The 16396-nt window shown below is 34.8% G+C and overlaps 2 protein-coding genes across 2 annotated transcripts in view; one reads left to right on the forward strand and one right to left on the reverse strand.

Moving 5' to 3' along the window:
* The first annotated feature begins 6 nt into the window (after positions 1-6).
* On the forward strand, positions 7-11127 carry TTC14 (tetratricopeptide repeat domain 14). The gene is made up of 12 exons (XM_045850907.1): positions 7-311; positions 756-880; positions 985-1184; positions 2110-2194; positions 2345-2474; positions 2804-2959; positions 3686-3757; positions 4160-4279; positions 4379-4501; positions 6411-6528; positions 7435-7544; positions 8340-11127. Exons 1-12 carry the CDS (start codon positions 151-153, stop codon positions 9250-9252), a joined length of 2313 nt encoding a protein of 770 aa, XP_045706863.1. The 5' UTR covers positions 7-150; the 3' UTR covers positions 9253-11127.
* Positions 11128-13648: 2521 nt separating this feature from the next.
* Positions 13649-16396, reverse strand: part of CCDC39 (coiled-coil domain containing 39) — a 48429-nt gene continuing 45681 nt past the window's right edge. The window contains exon 20 of the mRNA XM_045850904.1: positions 13649-14447. Within this exon, the coding sequence (XP_045706860.1) occupies positions 14291-14447 (157 nt within the window). The 3' untranslated portion in view covers positions 13649-14290. The remainder of the gene's footprint in view (positions 14448-16396) is intronic.

Genomic DNA, 16396 nt, shown 5'->3' on the forward strand with positions numbered 1-16396 from the left:
CTACGTGTCCGAGTTGTGTGCTTCCGGCGGCTTTCTCGCTGATTGCTCAGTCTCTGGGACCTCGGAGCTAAAGTAGTGGGCACTCACCTGGGTGGGTTACGGACCCAGGGAGCTAGAAGTCCACATATTTGAGCCCTGTAATCTCTAACCATGGACCGGGACCTTCTGCGGCAGTCACTGAATTACCACGGGCCGTCTTTGCTGTCCCTGCTCCGTAGCGAACAGCTGGATAATCCGCACTTCCGGAGCCTCCTGGGGTCGGCTGCCGAGTCAGCCCGGGGACTGCCGCTGCAGCAGCCGTTGCAGGCCAGGTAATGGGACGGCAGCGTGGCTGCCAGACGGGGGAGGGGACCCAACTCGGCGCTTCACTACTGCAGCCAGGCGGATGAGTCCTGAAGCGGCGGAGCTGTCGGGTTGAGCACGTTAAGACGCGCTAGTGCAGAGGGCTGGATGGAGGAGGGTACGCGCTTCTTGTTTGGGGGCAATGATGGGTTTGGGCTGAACTTTTTCTCTAATAATTGGATGGCAAAGGCAACTCTTTAGCCAAAACTCTCTTGGGCTTTCGCATGTGGTGCTGCGGGCGTCCCTTTTTAACAACTACAGACTGGTGAATGAGGGAATCCCTGGTTAAACTTTTTCTTGGAGAATGTATGGGCTCGAGCTTAGGATGGACCCGATTGGACGATGAAAGCAGAAGCTTGGATGTGCTAAAAGGTTTTGCAAGTAAACCAGTTTTCGTAAATTTTTTTTTTAAGAAAAGAGAAGAGAGTCGACAACGTTGAAATACAAAAATTCATTTCCAAAAAAGCGGATCTTCTCTTTGCACTTTCATGGAAATCAGATGCGCCTGCAGCATCTGAAGTTAATGAAGACAATGAAGGTGAGTTGAGTCTTGAAATATTTTCATTGCGGTTAGTTTAACAGCACTTAAGATAAAGCAGAACACAAAACCATGGTTAGTAATTTTGTTAATTATTTTTCCAGATTCTTATGCAGTCATGCCACCTTTAGAGCAGTTCATGGAAATACCTAGTATGGATCGGAGAGAGCTGTTTTTTCGAGATATAGAGCGTGGAGATATAGTGATTGGAAGAATAAGTTCCATTCGGGAATTTGGGTTTTTCATGGTGTTGATTTGTTTAGGCAGTGGCATCATGAGAGACATATCTCACTTAGAAATCACAGTAAGTTACTTTTCTGTTATTTGATTGCTTCTGTTTTTTGATAGTCACTTCAGTACAAGAGTTAGTCTTTGCATCCAGTTGTGCTTAAGTATACCATACTGACAGTTTGGAGAATTAAATATTTTAATTGAAGAAAAATAGGGTAACTTTTTCTTTTTTACAAAAATCATTAGTGGTGATAGAGTTATTTATCCATTTCTGGTTTGGTTTTTTTTGTCCCCTTGTTTGGCAGGGGTGGGGTCCTTTTTCAAATGTTAAAGAGATCTCAGTTGGTATGGTGAGATTGATTGGTATTTGGGGCTTATTTTTTCCTAGCTGAACCTGTTTTTAATTATTTAGTATTTGGCATTAGATACTTGCATATGGGTAATTTAGAAATAAATTTATAGCCTACTTATACAGTGATCAAATGTGATTTGTACATTATAAGATACTTTGCTTGAGATGACTAGTCCTGATTTTGAACTGTGTCACTTTAAAGGATTTGATATTTGCTGTCTATCAAGGCAGATGAAAAGGAAGAAAAGCAGAAGGTAACACAGACTGGATAACAGACATACAATTTGGAGAATTCACATTTCATTGTCATTGGAATTCTCATACTTGAAAAATTTGTTTCATTTTTAACAAATGCAAAATATCTTTTTTCCCCATCCATACTTACAGTGTATTTGATTTCTAAAATTAATTGCAAGTTTCATGAGATTTTGGTTTTTGAACTAAATAAAAAAACTTGTTCAATTGTGTTTGAGCACAGAAATCTTTTACAATTAAAATCCTTACTTAAATTTAGACTTTAGGGTGCTTGTTGATTTTTTAAGATTATGTCAACTATTAGCTGTTTATGCTGAACAACTAGGATAAAAGAAGACCCTTATCACCAAAGAATGAAATGCCCTATGTTTTAAAATGCTTCTCATTGCAGGCTCTTTGTCCGTTAAGAGATGTGCCTTCTCACAGTAACCATGGGGACCCTTTATCGTATTACCAGACTGGTGATATCATTCGAGGTGATCAGTTTCATCATATTAATAAAAAAGTAACGGTTGTTACAATTTTTGTTTTTATTTTGAAAATGTAGTTTAATAAGAATAGTGTTTGAAACAAGGATGGGGGGGTACATTGTCTTTGTAATCAGCTTGGTTTTATTTTTTTTTAAGCTGGAATCAAGGATATTGACAGATACCATGAAAAGCTTGCAGTATCTCTCTATAACTCATCTCTTCCACCACACCTATCGGGTATTAAATTAGGTGTAATTAGTTCTGAAGAACTTCCTTTGTATTACAGGTAATTTATCCACATTATTTCAACAACAATTAATTGCAAAACAGTTTCTTGACTAAAAAATAGCAAATTTTGTCCACCTTCTAACAGCAAAGTAGAATTTTAATTTCTCTTATTTCACAGTATGCTCAGTGTATTTTTATAACCCTTAAATTTCTTCCAACTTGATAAAAGGAACCAAGGCATGATGTTGCCACACCTACGTGTATAAAAATAATACGAATATTTAAATCTCTTGTGATATTATTTCGTTAACAGAAATGGGATATGCTAATTATGATAATCATTTTTATATTTTGTGTGTCTGTTTTGTTTGTTCATTTGTTTTTTAGGAGGAGTGTTGAACTAAATAGCAATTCTTTGGAATCCTACGATAATATCATGCAAAGTTCCTTGGGATTTGTTAATCCAGGAGTAGTTGAATTCCTTCTAGGAAAACTAGGAATAGATGAATCTAATCCACCATCTTTAATGAGAGGCCTACAAAGGTATAGTAAATCAGTGTTACTCTGTTAACAAAGTGGTAAGGTGAATGGTGTGAGCTCAGAAGTTACATAACTGAGGGACATACTTGACTGTACTATGCCTAGTGGCAGCAGTGTGACAAAGGTTGAATGAACTAGGTGATCTGTCTCCTGAAATTAAGTCTCTTTTCAGTGATAGATGTGTACCATGTGAACAGAGAAATATTTAGAAAATTTATAGGAATTTTATGTATATGCTAAAGAAAAATAATGTTTAAGAATAATATTTACTCCTCCCCTGGCTAGTGTGGCTCAGTAGATTGAATGCTGGCCTGCAAACCAAAGGGTTGCCAGTTAGCTTCCCAGCCATGGCACATGCCTGAGCCACACATTGATGTTTCTCTCCCTCTTTCTCCCTCCCTTCCCTCTCTAAAAATAAAGAAAATCTTTTTTTAAAAAAGTGTAAGTCGAAGTATATAAGACAAAAATAGCAGTGCAGAGGACTTAAACAATATGACATATATGGAAAATGATTAGTGGTTGGGTACTACTGAAGTATTTTTTAAAAAAAGGATAATAATTATTCCTGAGAGTTCAAAAGTTGTGTGTGTATGTACATGGTATACAAATTTCTTACTTTCTGGGGATTCACTTTTTCAGTGTTGAGTTTTTATTATCTGTCAGAGTGAACTGTAGTTACACAAATGTATTTACACAAACATACAGTTTGACTTTTGTTTTCTTTAATAGCAAAAATTTCTCTGAAGATGACTTTGCTTCTGCATTAAGAAAGAAACAGTCTGCATCTTGGGCTTTAAAATGGTATGAAGATTTTTTCTTTTAACAATTGCATTATGTAACTTAAAAGGTTAGGGTAAGACAAGAATTTTCATGTCATCAAGACCAAATTTGTTTATAAATGAATTAAAGTGAGTTTTTTACATTAACTTTCTTATAGGTATAAATGCTGTTATGTTGTAAACTTAACGCACTTAAGTTTTAGCCAACATTAAATTTTTTTTCAAAAGGAATTAGTATATTGATATGTGGATTTCATAAAATTTGTTACAATATTATCCAAAGGCAGAGTGCTTCTTAGATATATGGAGAGTATGGAAGATTAAATATTAGCCAAATTCTATTTGCTTTAAAATTTTATCCATGCTAACATTTTGTTTGATTATTCTCTGAAATGTTTGTGATGCTTTACAAATACCTTTTTAGTGTGAAGATTGGAGTTGATTATTTTAAGGTTGGGCGCCATGTGGATGCTATGAATGAATACAATAAGGCTTTGGAAATAGACAAACAAAATGTGGAAGCTTTGGTAGCCCGAGGAGCATTGTAAGTGGATCATGGATTTTAATGAATAATTTACAAGGTGAATGTACAAGATTTATGAATGGCCTACAAGATAAACTCCTAATTGTTTCATATCTCTAGATATGCAACAAAAGGAAGTCTGAACAAAGCAATAGAAGATTTTGAGCTTGCATTGGAAAACTGTCCAACTCATAGGAATGCAAGAAAATACCTCTGCCAGACACTTGTAGAAAGAGGAGGGCAGTAAGTGTCAAATTTTGTTTGATAGCAGAGATCTAATGTCCAACCAACTACTGTAAAATCTTGAACTTAACATAAGGAAAGAACATTTTTAACTCACTTAATTCAGAACAGTCTTAGTTTCACTCTTAGTTGAAAATGTTTTTTAAATGTGGTCCTCTTAATTTTCTGGGGGTTTTTGCTTATTACTAAGGTTCTTTCTAATTGGAGATATTTTAGTGACTTGAGTTTATTGTTCTGAATATCTGTTCTCATTACATAGAAATATAAATATAAAAGTACAAAAAATTAGGTAAATATCCTTTTCCAGGACACACACTAGAAGTTTTAATAGAGAGGAATTTAATTTCTAATTCATTTCATCATTTTGGTGGAAGAATGGCAGAAATATGAATTGAGACTTCCTGTTGATTATGAGTGAAATTTCACTGTTATATTCAGTTTATTGCTGTACTCTGTCCAGAAGAATCCACAAACTCGTTAAATGGAAGATCAAATCATTGAGAACAATGTAACTTTTGTTACTGTCCTGAGATGCTGGCATAATACCTTGCCTAGTAGTTGTACCATAAATACTTAATGACTAATTGACTAATTTATAAAATATTTTTGAGGAAATATACTTATAAAGAATTTGCTGACAGCCTGGTTAATAATTAAAAACCAGTTCATAATTAATACCATCATTTTACTATAAATTTTTAAAAATAGAATTATCTTTTTCATGAATTTGATCATTCCAGTTTGTATGACCATACCAGAATCAAACCTATGTATTGATGTCTTTTAATAAGTGAATGCCACCACCACCTACCCAGGCCTTAAATGTTGATCGTCTTTGACAAGTCCTTTACTCCCCACCCCATCTGACACAGAAGTTACCCTGCTGAAGCCATTGGGGTTTTCTTAATTTGTTTTACAGTAATTGCTTTTTCCTACTTTTTAAAAACTGAAAATATTTTGCAAAATCCTCTCCCTACCCTATATTCTAATTTTCTAATTCTGATTTTTCATAGCATGGACTTTTAAGCATCAACTGATAAGGATCTTATCTGCAGACTAGTTGTGATGTACCTGTTATATGTTGATATTTGCAACTTTAACAGTAAATAAGCTGGGAAAATATTTCTATTGAAAGGAAAATTCTTCATAAACTACTAGGAAAAGTCAGCCTATTCAATTCTGTGCTAAAGCTCAAGATCATACTATAATTATTAGAGGATATTAGTTGATGTGTGTTGAAATGCATTATACTAAAATGCCAGTGCTGGACCTGCAGCATGGCTTTAATTACCAGTAATGGAGTCCTGTTTGATTTTTTATTTTGGAGTTTATTTTGTTCAAATTGATATGTAATTGACATATAACATTATATTACTTTCAGGTGTACAACACAATGGTTTAAAATCCTATGTATGTATTGCAAAGTGATCACCACAAGTATAGGTAACATCCATCACCACACATAGTTGCAGATTATTTTCTTTATTGTGGTGAGAACTGTTAAGATTATTTTAGCAGCTTTTAAGTATACAGTACAGTATTATCAACTAAGTCACCATGCTGTACATTACATCCCCAAGACTTATTTATTCTTGTAACTGAAAGTTTTTACTTTTTGACCATTTTCACCCCTTTCATTTACCCCCTATCCCTGCCTCTGGGAACCACCAATTTGTTCCCTATATCTGTGAGTTGGGTTTTATTTTGTTATATTTTATGTGGTTTTACATGGCTTTTTAATCAAAGAAATAGTAGTTAAAAGCTTATGGTTAAGTACTGTTCAATTTGGAAAATAATTAGCTAAACACAGTCTTTTCCTATTAAGTTTTCTCATAAAGCCTCTGATTTGTATGTATGTTGGAATACTTCCGTTTTTGCAAAAAAAGCTAAATCTTCCTCTCAAATTTAGGTTAGAAGAAGAAGAAAAGTTTTTAAATGCAGAAAGTTACTATAAGAAAGCTTTGGATTTGGATGGCACTTTTAAAGATGCAGAGGATGCTTTACAAAAGCTTCATAAATATATGCAGGTGATTCTTTATTTCCTCTTAGAAATTTAGTAATACTTGAAATTAATGCCAAAACTTAACTTTCTTCTGTGGAAAACTGTCTTAGATTACTTAAGGCATTATGAAAGGTTTCTTTTTAGGTACAGATTTTCCTAATTAGTTTTCACATTGCTTCATAATGCCTCTTTTTATTTGTTAGTACTCAAAAGTAAAAATAACTCTATGAGAAAATTCTGATTACCTAGATTTGGTATGTGAGCTTTCCTGGTGGTTAAAAAATTCAGTGATGTTACTGTAATTGAACTAATTCTAAAAATCTTTTTGAGAGATATTTTAAACTGTCTTTTCCTGTAATACTGATGATGATGTTTTCTCATGCATTTTCTTCTGAATTGGACCGTTGCTGCTGTGTCTGTGACATCTGGTGCTGCTCATCCCCATCCTCACACTGGAAAATGATATCTTACGTAATCATGCGTTCAACTGGGCTGTGCTATTTTTTAAATGGTTTGTATTTGAACGTGGTGATTTCCCCTCAATTCACCTTAATGGAAATTATTGAAATTTTATTTATAAAAATCTGTATACTGTTTAAATTTTTCAATTTTAAAAAATAATTTTTACTTATTTTTTCCCCTTTCTTGCACTCTGGGTTATGGGTACCAATGCAATGGCTTCTTCCCCTTTTTTATGGAATACCAACTGCAATATGGTCCTCAAAACTGTTCTGGCTATTCCAATGATTAATGCCAAACACCTGTATGATTAATTTTTCTATGTTAAAAATACTTGTTTAATGCTGGATATATGGTTATTTGGGCATGCCACATTTGGTTTCTGGTCGGGGGATGGTTTTTTGAAAAATTGGGTTTTATATATTCTGCTATTTTTAACGTGTGGTTTTTTCCGATATCTGGGTTCTAAAAGAAATCTTTGGAATTAAGAGAAAAACAAGCTGAAAAGGAAGAAAAGCAGAAAACAAAGAAAATAGAAACAAGTGCAGAAAAGTTGCGTAAGCTTTTAAAAGAAGAGAAAAGGTAAACTATAATATTTAGTATTTTTTAATTTAAAGCAACTACTGAGTTGAAACACAGTGCCATACGGAGGTAAAGTAAGTAAAAATATACAAAAGTATTTCAAATTATAACCAGTTACTCTGAAAATTACAAGTACCATAAACTTTTTTATGAGCGATTAAGGAAAGTGGAATTCTAAGGCTGAAAATCTTGGGTTGGGGGAGAATTAGCTTTAAATTTAAAATATGTAATGTTACTTTCATTATCTATTTTAGGGCGAAAAGTTTTCGACATAGAGCAGTGGGTCTCAACTGGGGGCAATTTTGTCCCCTGGGGGACGTTGCTGGTTTTCGTACTAGTGGAGTACTGTCTAGGGGGCAGAGGTCAGGGGTGCTGCTAGATACCCTACAGTGATTTCGTAGGACCTCCTCCCACCACACTGCCACCCTGGACTCCAACAAATGTTAGTAGTGCTGAGGTGGAGAGACAGTCTATGCTTTAGAGTACCCAGGTGTAAAATTTTAATTCTCTTTTGTGGGTGAAGGTGGTCTTGTTTTTATGGTAATGTTGGAAATGTCACTGTGTCTTGTAGAAGTGGATTTACTTAGAGTGACAATTGTCTACACAAGTATTTCCCTCCAAAAGTAGTGCTTGATGGTAAAATTGGATCTTATAATAACTAAGATTATTACAATTGCCTATCTAAGCCACAGCTTTTATGAAATCTTTAAGAGAAACAAAACAGAACTAAAATACATATGGATAATTAGGAAACATTTGTGTGCTTAACTTTTGATGAATTAACTACTTTTTTAGGCTAAAGAAGAAAAGAAGAAAATCAACTTCTTCTTCAAGTGTTTCTTCTGGTGATGAATCCGTTTCTTCTTCATCATCTTCTTCCTCTTCTGGTCACAAACGGCATAAGAAACATAAGAGGAACCGTTCAGAGTCTTCTCGAAGTTCCAAAAGGCATTCAGCTAAGGCATCCTCAAATCAGATAGATGAGACTAGGAAAGATGAGTACTTCCCAGTTCCAGCCAATACATCAGCATCTTTTCTTAACCAAAGACAAGAAATGGAAAAACTACTGGAAAAGCAAGATAGGGTACCATCTGAAAAGAAGCAGGCAAAAGAGAAAGATAGATGTCCTTTCTCTTCGTCATCAGTTGAGATTCCGGATGATTTTGGAGGTAGGTCTGAAGATCCAAGAGGTTTTTATAATACCGATAAAACTCAAGCAAGTAGTAGCAAAACAGAAAAACCATATAAATATGAAAGACATTTTTCCAGTAGAAGAGATTCTTCAGATTCCTTCTCTAAGAATCCAGAAGACAAGTTAAAAAATTATGGTTACAGAAAAAGTGAAAAAGATATAGAGGGAAGAAAAGAGCACCATAGAAAATGGGAGCCAGGTTCTGTGAGGTATTCCACTTCACCAGCAAGCTCAGACTACTCTTCCAAGTCTGTTGAAAAATATAAAAAATACTCTGGATCACGTGATTTCAGTAGACATGAGCAAAGATACCAGTTAAGTAAAAATCATAGAGAATATGGAAGAGAGGATAATTATGAGGAGGATATTAAAACAGAGGTTCCAGAAAAAGATGAGGTACATAGCAAAGAGCATTCAGAAAGTGGAGTTAAAAAAAATTTACCTCAGAATTTACTTAATATATTTAATCAGATAGCTGCATTTGAGAAAGAAAAAGGAAATAAGCAAAAAAATTAATATGCCAAGGGAATCAGCACTATTATCTAAAGGCTGTTAATAAGTTTTGGGTCTTTTAGTTAAAATAGTCCAGTGCAGAAATCTGTTGTTCTAAAATTATTTGTAGAGATTGAAGAAAGCAAATGATTTTTAGTTATTGTCATATATTTGTTTTAGTTGGTCTTCTTTCACAGCTTGATTTGTAGGCTTTCATATATATGTTTAAGTATAGTATTTCTTTGATGACTTAAATTTCAAGATAATTCTCTAAGTGTTTCTTAATTGTATTATGGTATGTGAGAATTCCTTGAATCTACCTTATCCTGCTGTTTGAGAAAATTAAATTTGTGAACTGAACATTTGGGTTGTTGTCATCAAAAATGATTTAATTCTCCTCTCTGTTAAAGTAAAAGCCCTCAGCTTTGAAAGATACATTTAAATATTCTTTAAATAATACTCTATTAATTTTTTACTAACTTTTAAAATGGTACACAGATTATCTTGTCTAATTGGCCTCTAAAGCCAGATTCAATTAAAAAAAGACTGTACCAGCTTAACAAATACCTTAGGAATAAAGCATGAAAATTGAATAGGGGTCCATTTCCTCTTTTCTTTTTTCCTTTCTTTTTGTTTCTCCCTCTCCCCCTCCCTATTCCCTTCCTTCTCCCCCCCCCCCTTACTCCATCCACTACCTCCCACTCTCCCCCTCCCTTTCTATTTATCTACCTACCTGCCTTATTGCTTAGCAGTGTAGCCCTAAGAAATTTTTTAAAATATTGGCAAGACTTTAGAGACTACATTCTAGGCAAGAATGGATCATAATAGAAAACAATACTTTAGCAAAAGCAGATAGTGGCAAGAAAAGCATACTATAAATCTGACTTTTCTCTAGCAAGAAAGAAAACTAGGAACTCCTAGTATTGTACATGTCCCATTTGGAACACACTGGTCATGTTTTTAAATAGCCTAGAGCTGGCCTGCACTTTGACTTTTCTTCCTTGACACCTCCTCCCCCCGATGCTTCCTCAATGCCTCTTTTCTCAGAGTTCAAATAAATGACTAGGCCAACAAAGCGTGGATTTATTAGAAGAAATTTTCAGCAACTGGAGCTGAAGACAGAACTTGGGTTGTATGGATACTCTCCAGATTATTGAAAGCAGTAGAGTTTATTATTTGGGAGATACAGATAGGAGTGATAGGTATTGTGTTTATGATGGCCTTTAGAATCTTTCCAATTAATGGGCCTTTAAGATTATCATTCATGATGACACTGGATGGATAGGTTGGGGGATAGGTGAGTATCCATCTACAAAGGTCTGAGTATGATGGAGGAGGAAGGCACTTTCAGTCCTTGTTCTGTCTCACTATTCTTGCCAATAGTAAAATACCAAAACTTTCTAGTATAACTGGGTATGTGCTGTTTGTGACCTTCTGACTTCAGTGATGGAGCCTAATGATTCAGCTAAAGCTTTTGGCAATGCAACAGAAAGAAACTGCTCAAAGATCGTCGGTAGTAGCAAGAGGAATTAGTCACTCAGACATCAGTCTTTGCACTAAGAAACTCAACATTTTAAAAAAAATGTTTATTGTATTTTTTCCCATTACCATTTAGTGCCCTTATACCAACTTTCCGCTCCCCACAAATCACCACACTGTTGTCCATGTCCATGAGTCCTTTTTCCTTTTTGCTTCATCCTTCCACCCTCTCACCTCTCCCAACCCCTTTTAGCTGTCATCCCGCTGTCCATCTATGGGTCAGTCTCTATTTTGCTCGTTAGCTCAGTTCATTAGATTCCACATATGAGTGAAATCATACAGTATTTGTCTTTTCTTTGGCTGGGTTATTTCACTTAGTATAATGTTCTGCAGGTCTCTCCACACTGTTGCAAAGGGTAAAATTTTTTTTAGTCAAGAAGTATTCCATTGTGTAAATGTCCCATAGTTTTATCTATTCATCTACTAATGGACACTTGGGCTGCTTCCATATCTTGGTGATTGTAAATAATACTGCAGTGTACATATACGTGCTTACATTCTTTCAAATTGGTGTTTTGGGTTCCTTCGTATATATACTCTCAGAAGTGGGATTGCCTGGTCAAAAGGAAGATCCATTTTTAATTTTTTGAGGCATCTCTATACTGGTTTTCACAGTGGCTGTACCAGTCTGCATTCCCATTAAAGGTGCAAGAGGATTTTCCTTTCTCCTCATCCTTGCCAGCACTGGTTTGTTGATTTATTGATGATAGCCATTCTGACCGGTGTGAGATGGTATCTCCTTGTGGTTTTAATTTGCATTTCTCTGATGATTAGTGATGTTGATCATTTTTTCATATGTCTATTGTCCGTCTGTACATCCTCTTTGGAGAATTGTCTACTCAGGTCCTTTGCTCATTTTTTTAATTGGGTTGTTTGGTTTTTGGTATTGAGTTTTATAAGTCCTTTATAAATTTTGTATATTAACCTTTTATCAGATGTATCAGAGAATATGTTTTCCTATTCTTTGTGTTGTCTTTTTATTTTGTTGTTTTCCTTTGTTGTGCAAAAACATTTTTAGTTTGATGTAGTCCTATTTATTTTTTCCTTTGTTTCTTTTGCCTGAAGAGATATATCAGAAAACATATTGCTACAAGCAGTATCCAAGATTTTGCTTGCCTATGTTTTCTGTGATTTTTATGGTTTCAGGTCTAACATTGAAGTCTTTGATCCATTTTGAATTTATTCATGTGTGTGGTATAGGAAGGTCATCTAATTTCATTTTTCTGCACATATTTGCCCAACTTCCCCAATACCATTTATTGAATAAACTATTTTTAACCCATTGTATGTGCTTGCTTCCTCTGTGGAATAGTAATTGACTATAAACAGAAAGAAACTGGTCAAAAACAATAGGTAGTATCAGGTGAGGTAGTCACTTGGACATTTATCTTTGCACCAAGAAATTCATCTTAAAAGAGTCCCTGGTTTCTGTGTATTAAGAGCTCTGGTATCACTACATAGTGGTGTTTGTAAAGAGGGAAATTCTCTTGACAGAGCCCTTGACCCTTAAGAATTCCTAGTACAACTTCAGAATTTTATATACATCATTTTTATTTAATAAAATTTATTCAAGCATCACTATCAGCCAGCACTGTAATTTCCCAGAGCATCTTTGTGGCTTACTGTTATATTTGGGTACCAAAAACATCAGCATAAGTACCTTATACAATAGCTTGTGTGAATTCCATCTAGCCCAGGGCTCCTTTCCTGGGACATACAAACTTAAGCAGAGTACACACACCACCTCAGCAAAAAAAAATAATTTGGGATGTATACTTGTCAAGAATACCTCATGATACCTTCAATTTTTTTCCTTACCATCATTATGTCTCTAGTTTTTATGTACCCAGGCTGTGTCCTGGTTTCCATAGTAGGTGACTTTCTGACACAACAGGTGGATGTTAAGACAACTCCGGATTTGGTGATGGGCCTTGCCTTACTATTTAGCACTGTTACATTGAAGTTGGAATTGTTATTCCGTTTAACAGTTAAATGTAGACTTCTGTGTTGGCCGGAGAGCCTAAACATGCCACAAATATTGTGCTACGCTTTGGGTGGTAACTCAATAATTGGTAGATTTTATTGTGCAGTTCCTATGTGTCAGGCCATGTGCATTTTGTATCTATTATCTGATTATTTCAGTAAACCTTTGATGTAACTGTTACTCTCCCTGTAACAAATGAAAGAAGCACAGAGAACTGACTTTCCCAAGGTCAGAGCTAGTAAGATACAATCCCTGTCTTCAGCAGTATGTAATATTATTTTAGGTGTGAAGTAATTTACAAAGAAATACAGGCAGAAAATAAGAACTTCCAACGTGACTATAAGATTACTCTTTTTAGATCTTATAAAATCCCATGCATTAGAATAATATTTCAGCCAAAAACTTGTTAACCAGCTTTTTTACCCATCTTATTCATGGGGCGTGGAAATGCCATTTCTAGTTATTTCTGGAAGTAGTAATATTTTCCAATAATGATCAGATTTAATTCCACTATTGCCTTTCAGAAGAGACTGCAAATGACAGTTCTAAACAGTGACAATTATAAATACTTTTTCCCCACGATTTGAAGGAGACAGTACTCACTTAAGCATTTAGATTCTAATACATTTATTTGAAAACTAGTTACATTGTATTCATACTCCACAGTATTCTAAGAGTTCACTGTTGGGGACATGTTACAAAGTATTAACTAGAATAAATAATTCCATATCCATTGGTCTACCTCTCTAAATTTATAGGATTCCTATTGCAAATCAAATCATACTAGTTTTCTTTGTATTAAATCAAAATTTTGAAAATACATTCTTTATTCTTTATGGTCCTTTGTATTTTGATAGCAAAATCTTTAATGTTTTTGATTTCTAAAAACTTCAGCTTCATTTTTATTGATGCACATCATGTCTCTTTCCTGTCACTTGTTTTCTTGGTGGAGAGGTGAGAGGTAATGCTATTTTTTGGTTAAAAAATTTTAAATTATACCAAAGAAGAAACTAACAGATTTCTCCCCCGAAAGTCTGTGAAGTATATTTCTTTGAATAAAGAAAACTTAATTTCAGGATCTTCTAGGGTAAATGAGAATTTTAGTAGTGGTATAAACTCTTTATGAATCTTTAAAAGTGTCTTCCTGAAAGATTGTAAGTGAATGTAGTTGCATGGCTAGCCTGAAATAATGAAGAAGTGAACTATTTTCTAGCATAACAGAAATAACGGGAAAACATCATTTTCCCTGTGCTTATATGACACATAGTCTTATTAAAATCAGCTATTACTGCTTTCCTTCCATGTGAAAAAGGTAGTAGGAAAAAGGACAAAAAAATTAAACATTTCTTTGGCTAAATATTAATTCTTCAACTACTAGTTTCTACTGGTAAAACTTGTCTGGTCAAAATTTTCTAACACTACTTCAGCAGGACTCAATGTTATTATACCACACCCAAAAGCATAGAATGGAATTTTCTATTTTAAAAGTGAAATGGTTGTTTTTGTGTTTATAGTTTGTTCAAAGAAAGATTAAAACGTTTACTTGCTGCTCTTTTTGTTTTTACCATTACTGGAGCTACTGCTAGCACTAGTTGGCCTCAAAGGGCTGCCAGTTAGTGAAGGTGAGGCTGGGAAGCTTAGCTCTAATACTTTCATCGAAGTCTGAGAAGCAGAAGTACTTGTACTCCTAGACGAACTAGAAGAAAAAAAATATAAATTTAATTCAAAAATTTGTATTTTAATAGAGACCCCCCTCATTAATAGTGAAAGATAACATAATCCCACAATTAAAGAGAGCAAAAAGTACCTAATAGGAGTGCTAATAAAAAATTTTTAAAGCATGCCCATTAATACAACAAATTAATTCTTTTTTTAAAAAAGGAAAAGGGTAATAATGAACATGGGTTTTAAACCAGTAAAAAGTTGTTTAACAAATGTGTCTATAAGGAAAATGTTTTCAACTGTAATTAATTTAGAGATGGAATCATTAAGCATTACAGGTTTGCAAAATTCTTTAAGCATAAAAGGTAACAAAAAGAGGGCATGGGAATTTGGGTACTGGGAAAAGTAATTAAAATTATAGGTTATATAAGAGAAGAAAGTAATTACTGACATTGAGCATCTTTTCATATGTCTGTTGGCCATCTCTATGTCCTCTTTGGAGAAGTCTGTTCAGGTCCTTTGCCCGTTTTTAAATTGGCTTGTGGGGGGGTTGGTGTTGACTTTAAGTTCTTTATAAATTTTGGGTGTCAACTCTTGTCAGGTATGTCTTTGGGGAACGTGTTTCCCATTCAGTGGACTGTCTTTTCATTTTGTTGGTCTACTTTGCTGTGCAAAAACTTTAGTTTGATGTAGTCCTATTTGTTTATTTTTTCTTTTGTTTCCTTTGCCCAGAGATATATCAGAAAAAAGTATTGCTATGAGAAATATCTGAGATTTTTTTGCCCATGTTCTAGGATTTTTATAGTTTCAAGTCTTAACATTTAAGTCTTTAATCCATTTTGAGTTTATTCTTGTGTGTGGTGTAAGAAGGTAGTCTTGTTTCATTTTTCTGTCCAACTTCCCCACCACCATTTATTGAATAGACTATCTTTAACCCATTGTATATTTTTGTCTCCTCTGTCAAATATTGACTACAAAAGGATGGGTTTATTTCTGGGTGCTCTGTTCTGTTGATGTATACATCTGTTTTTCTGCCAGTACCATGCTGTTTTGATTACTATGGCCTTGTAGCATAGTTTGATACTAGGTAGTATGATGGACCTAGAGAACATTATGCTGAGTGAAATAAGCCAGTCAGAGAAAAAAAGTACCGTATGATCTCACTCATACGTAGAATCTAATGAACAACCTGATCTAACAAGTAAAATAGAGACAGACTCATAGAAAGCAGGCTGACAGCTCCAGATGGGGAAGCTGTTGGGTAGAGACTGAGCAAAAGAGAAAAAGAAAAGAACTCATGGACATGGACAACAGTGTTTTGATTGCAGGTGCGGGGGGAGGGAGTGGAGATAGAAGAGTGTATAGGGGTGATAAGTGGTGATGGAACAAAATAAACAGAAGAAAGTGAGACACCTGTTTACAGAAGAAAAACGGGGGTCATTTGAAAATACTAGCTATGCAATTCTGAAATGCTAAGTTTAAAAACTGTTTTCTGACAGTATAGGGATGCCCATACTTGGATGCCCAAGTGACTGCCCACCATGTTTATGTAGCAACAGTTCTTTTTACCTAAAACCTGTCTTTCAGAATATCCCTTTGTCTTTGTGAAATCCCTACATGGAGTAATTACAAGTAACTGACCACTGAATGTAAGACATGGGGTCCTTTTATTCTATCACCAAAGCACAAGAGTGTTGATTTAACATCCCTGATGACAGAATTCTGAATTAACACTAAACTGCAAAAATAAAGAATAATTTCCTTTTTTGTACATTAAAGTTGCATAAATAAAATCAAATGCTGACTGTTTACATGTTTCTACATCTGAGTTGCCCTCTTACAGTTAAAAATTTCCCCCTTGCCCTCCACTCAGGGTTGATCATGCCAGATGTAACCTCCAAAAGTTCCTGCTTTACCCTACTGGTCGTAACAGAACATTCTGTGCCACAATGAAAATGGTGCGCCAGACAGTTTGGAAAGAAA

This window comes from Phyllostomus hastatus, unplaced genomic scaffold (assembly GCF_019186645.2).
Source record: "Phyllostomus hastatus isolate PE091 unplaced genomic scaffold, TTU_PhHast_1.1 phas_contig_86, whole genome shotgun sequence".
Taxonomy (NCBI): Eukaryota; Metazoa; Chordata; class Mammalia; order Chiroptera; family Phyllostomidae; genus Phyllostomus; species Phyllostomus hastatus.

Coding starts and splice junctions, on each gene's coding strand:
- TTC14 (XM_045850907.1), top strand. CDS start 151: ATGGACCGGGACCTTCTGCGGCAGTCACTGAATTACCACGGGCCGTCT. Junction 1,185..2,109: donor TATCTCACTTAGAAATCACA/GTAAGTTACTTT, acceptor TTCTCATTGCAG/GCTCTTTGTCCGTTAAGAGA. Junction 6,529..7,434: donor AGCTTCATAAATATATGCAG/GTGATTCTTTAT, acceptor GGGTTCTAAAAG/AAATCTTTGGAATTAAGAGA.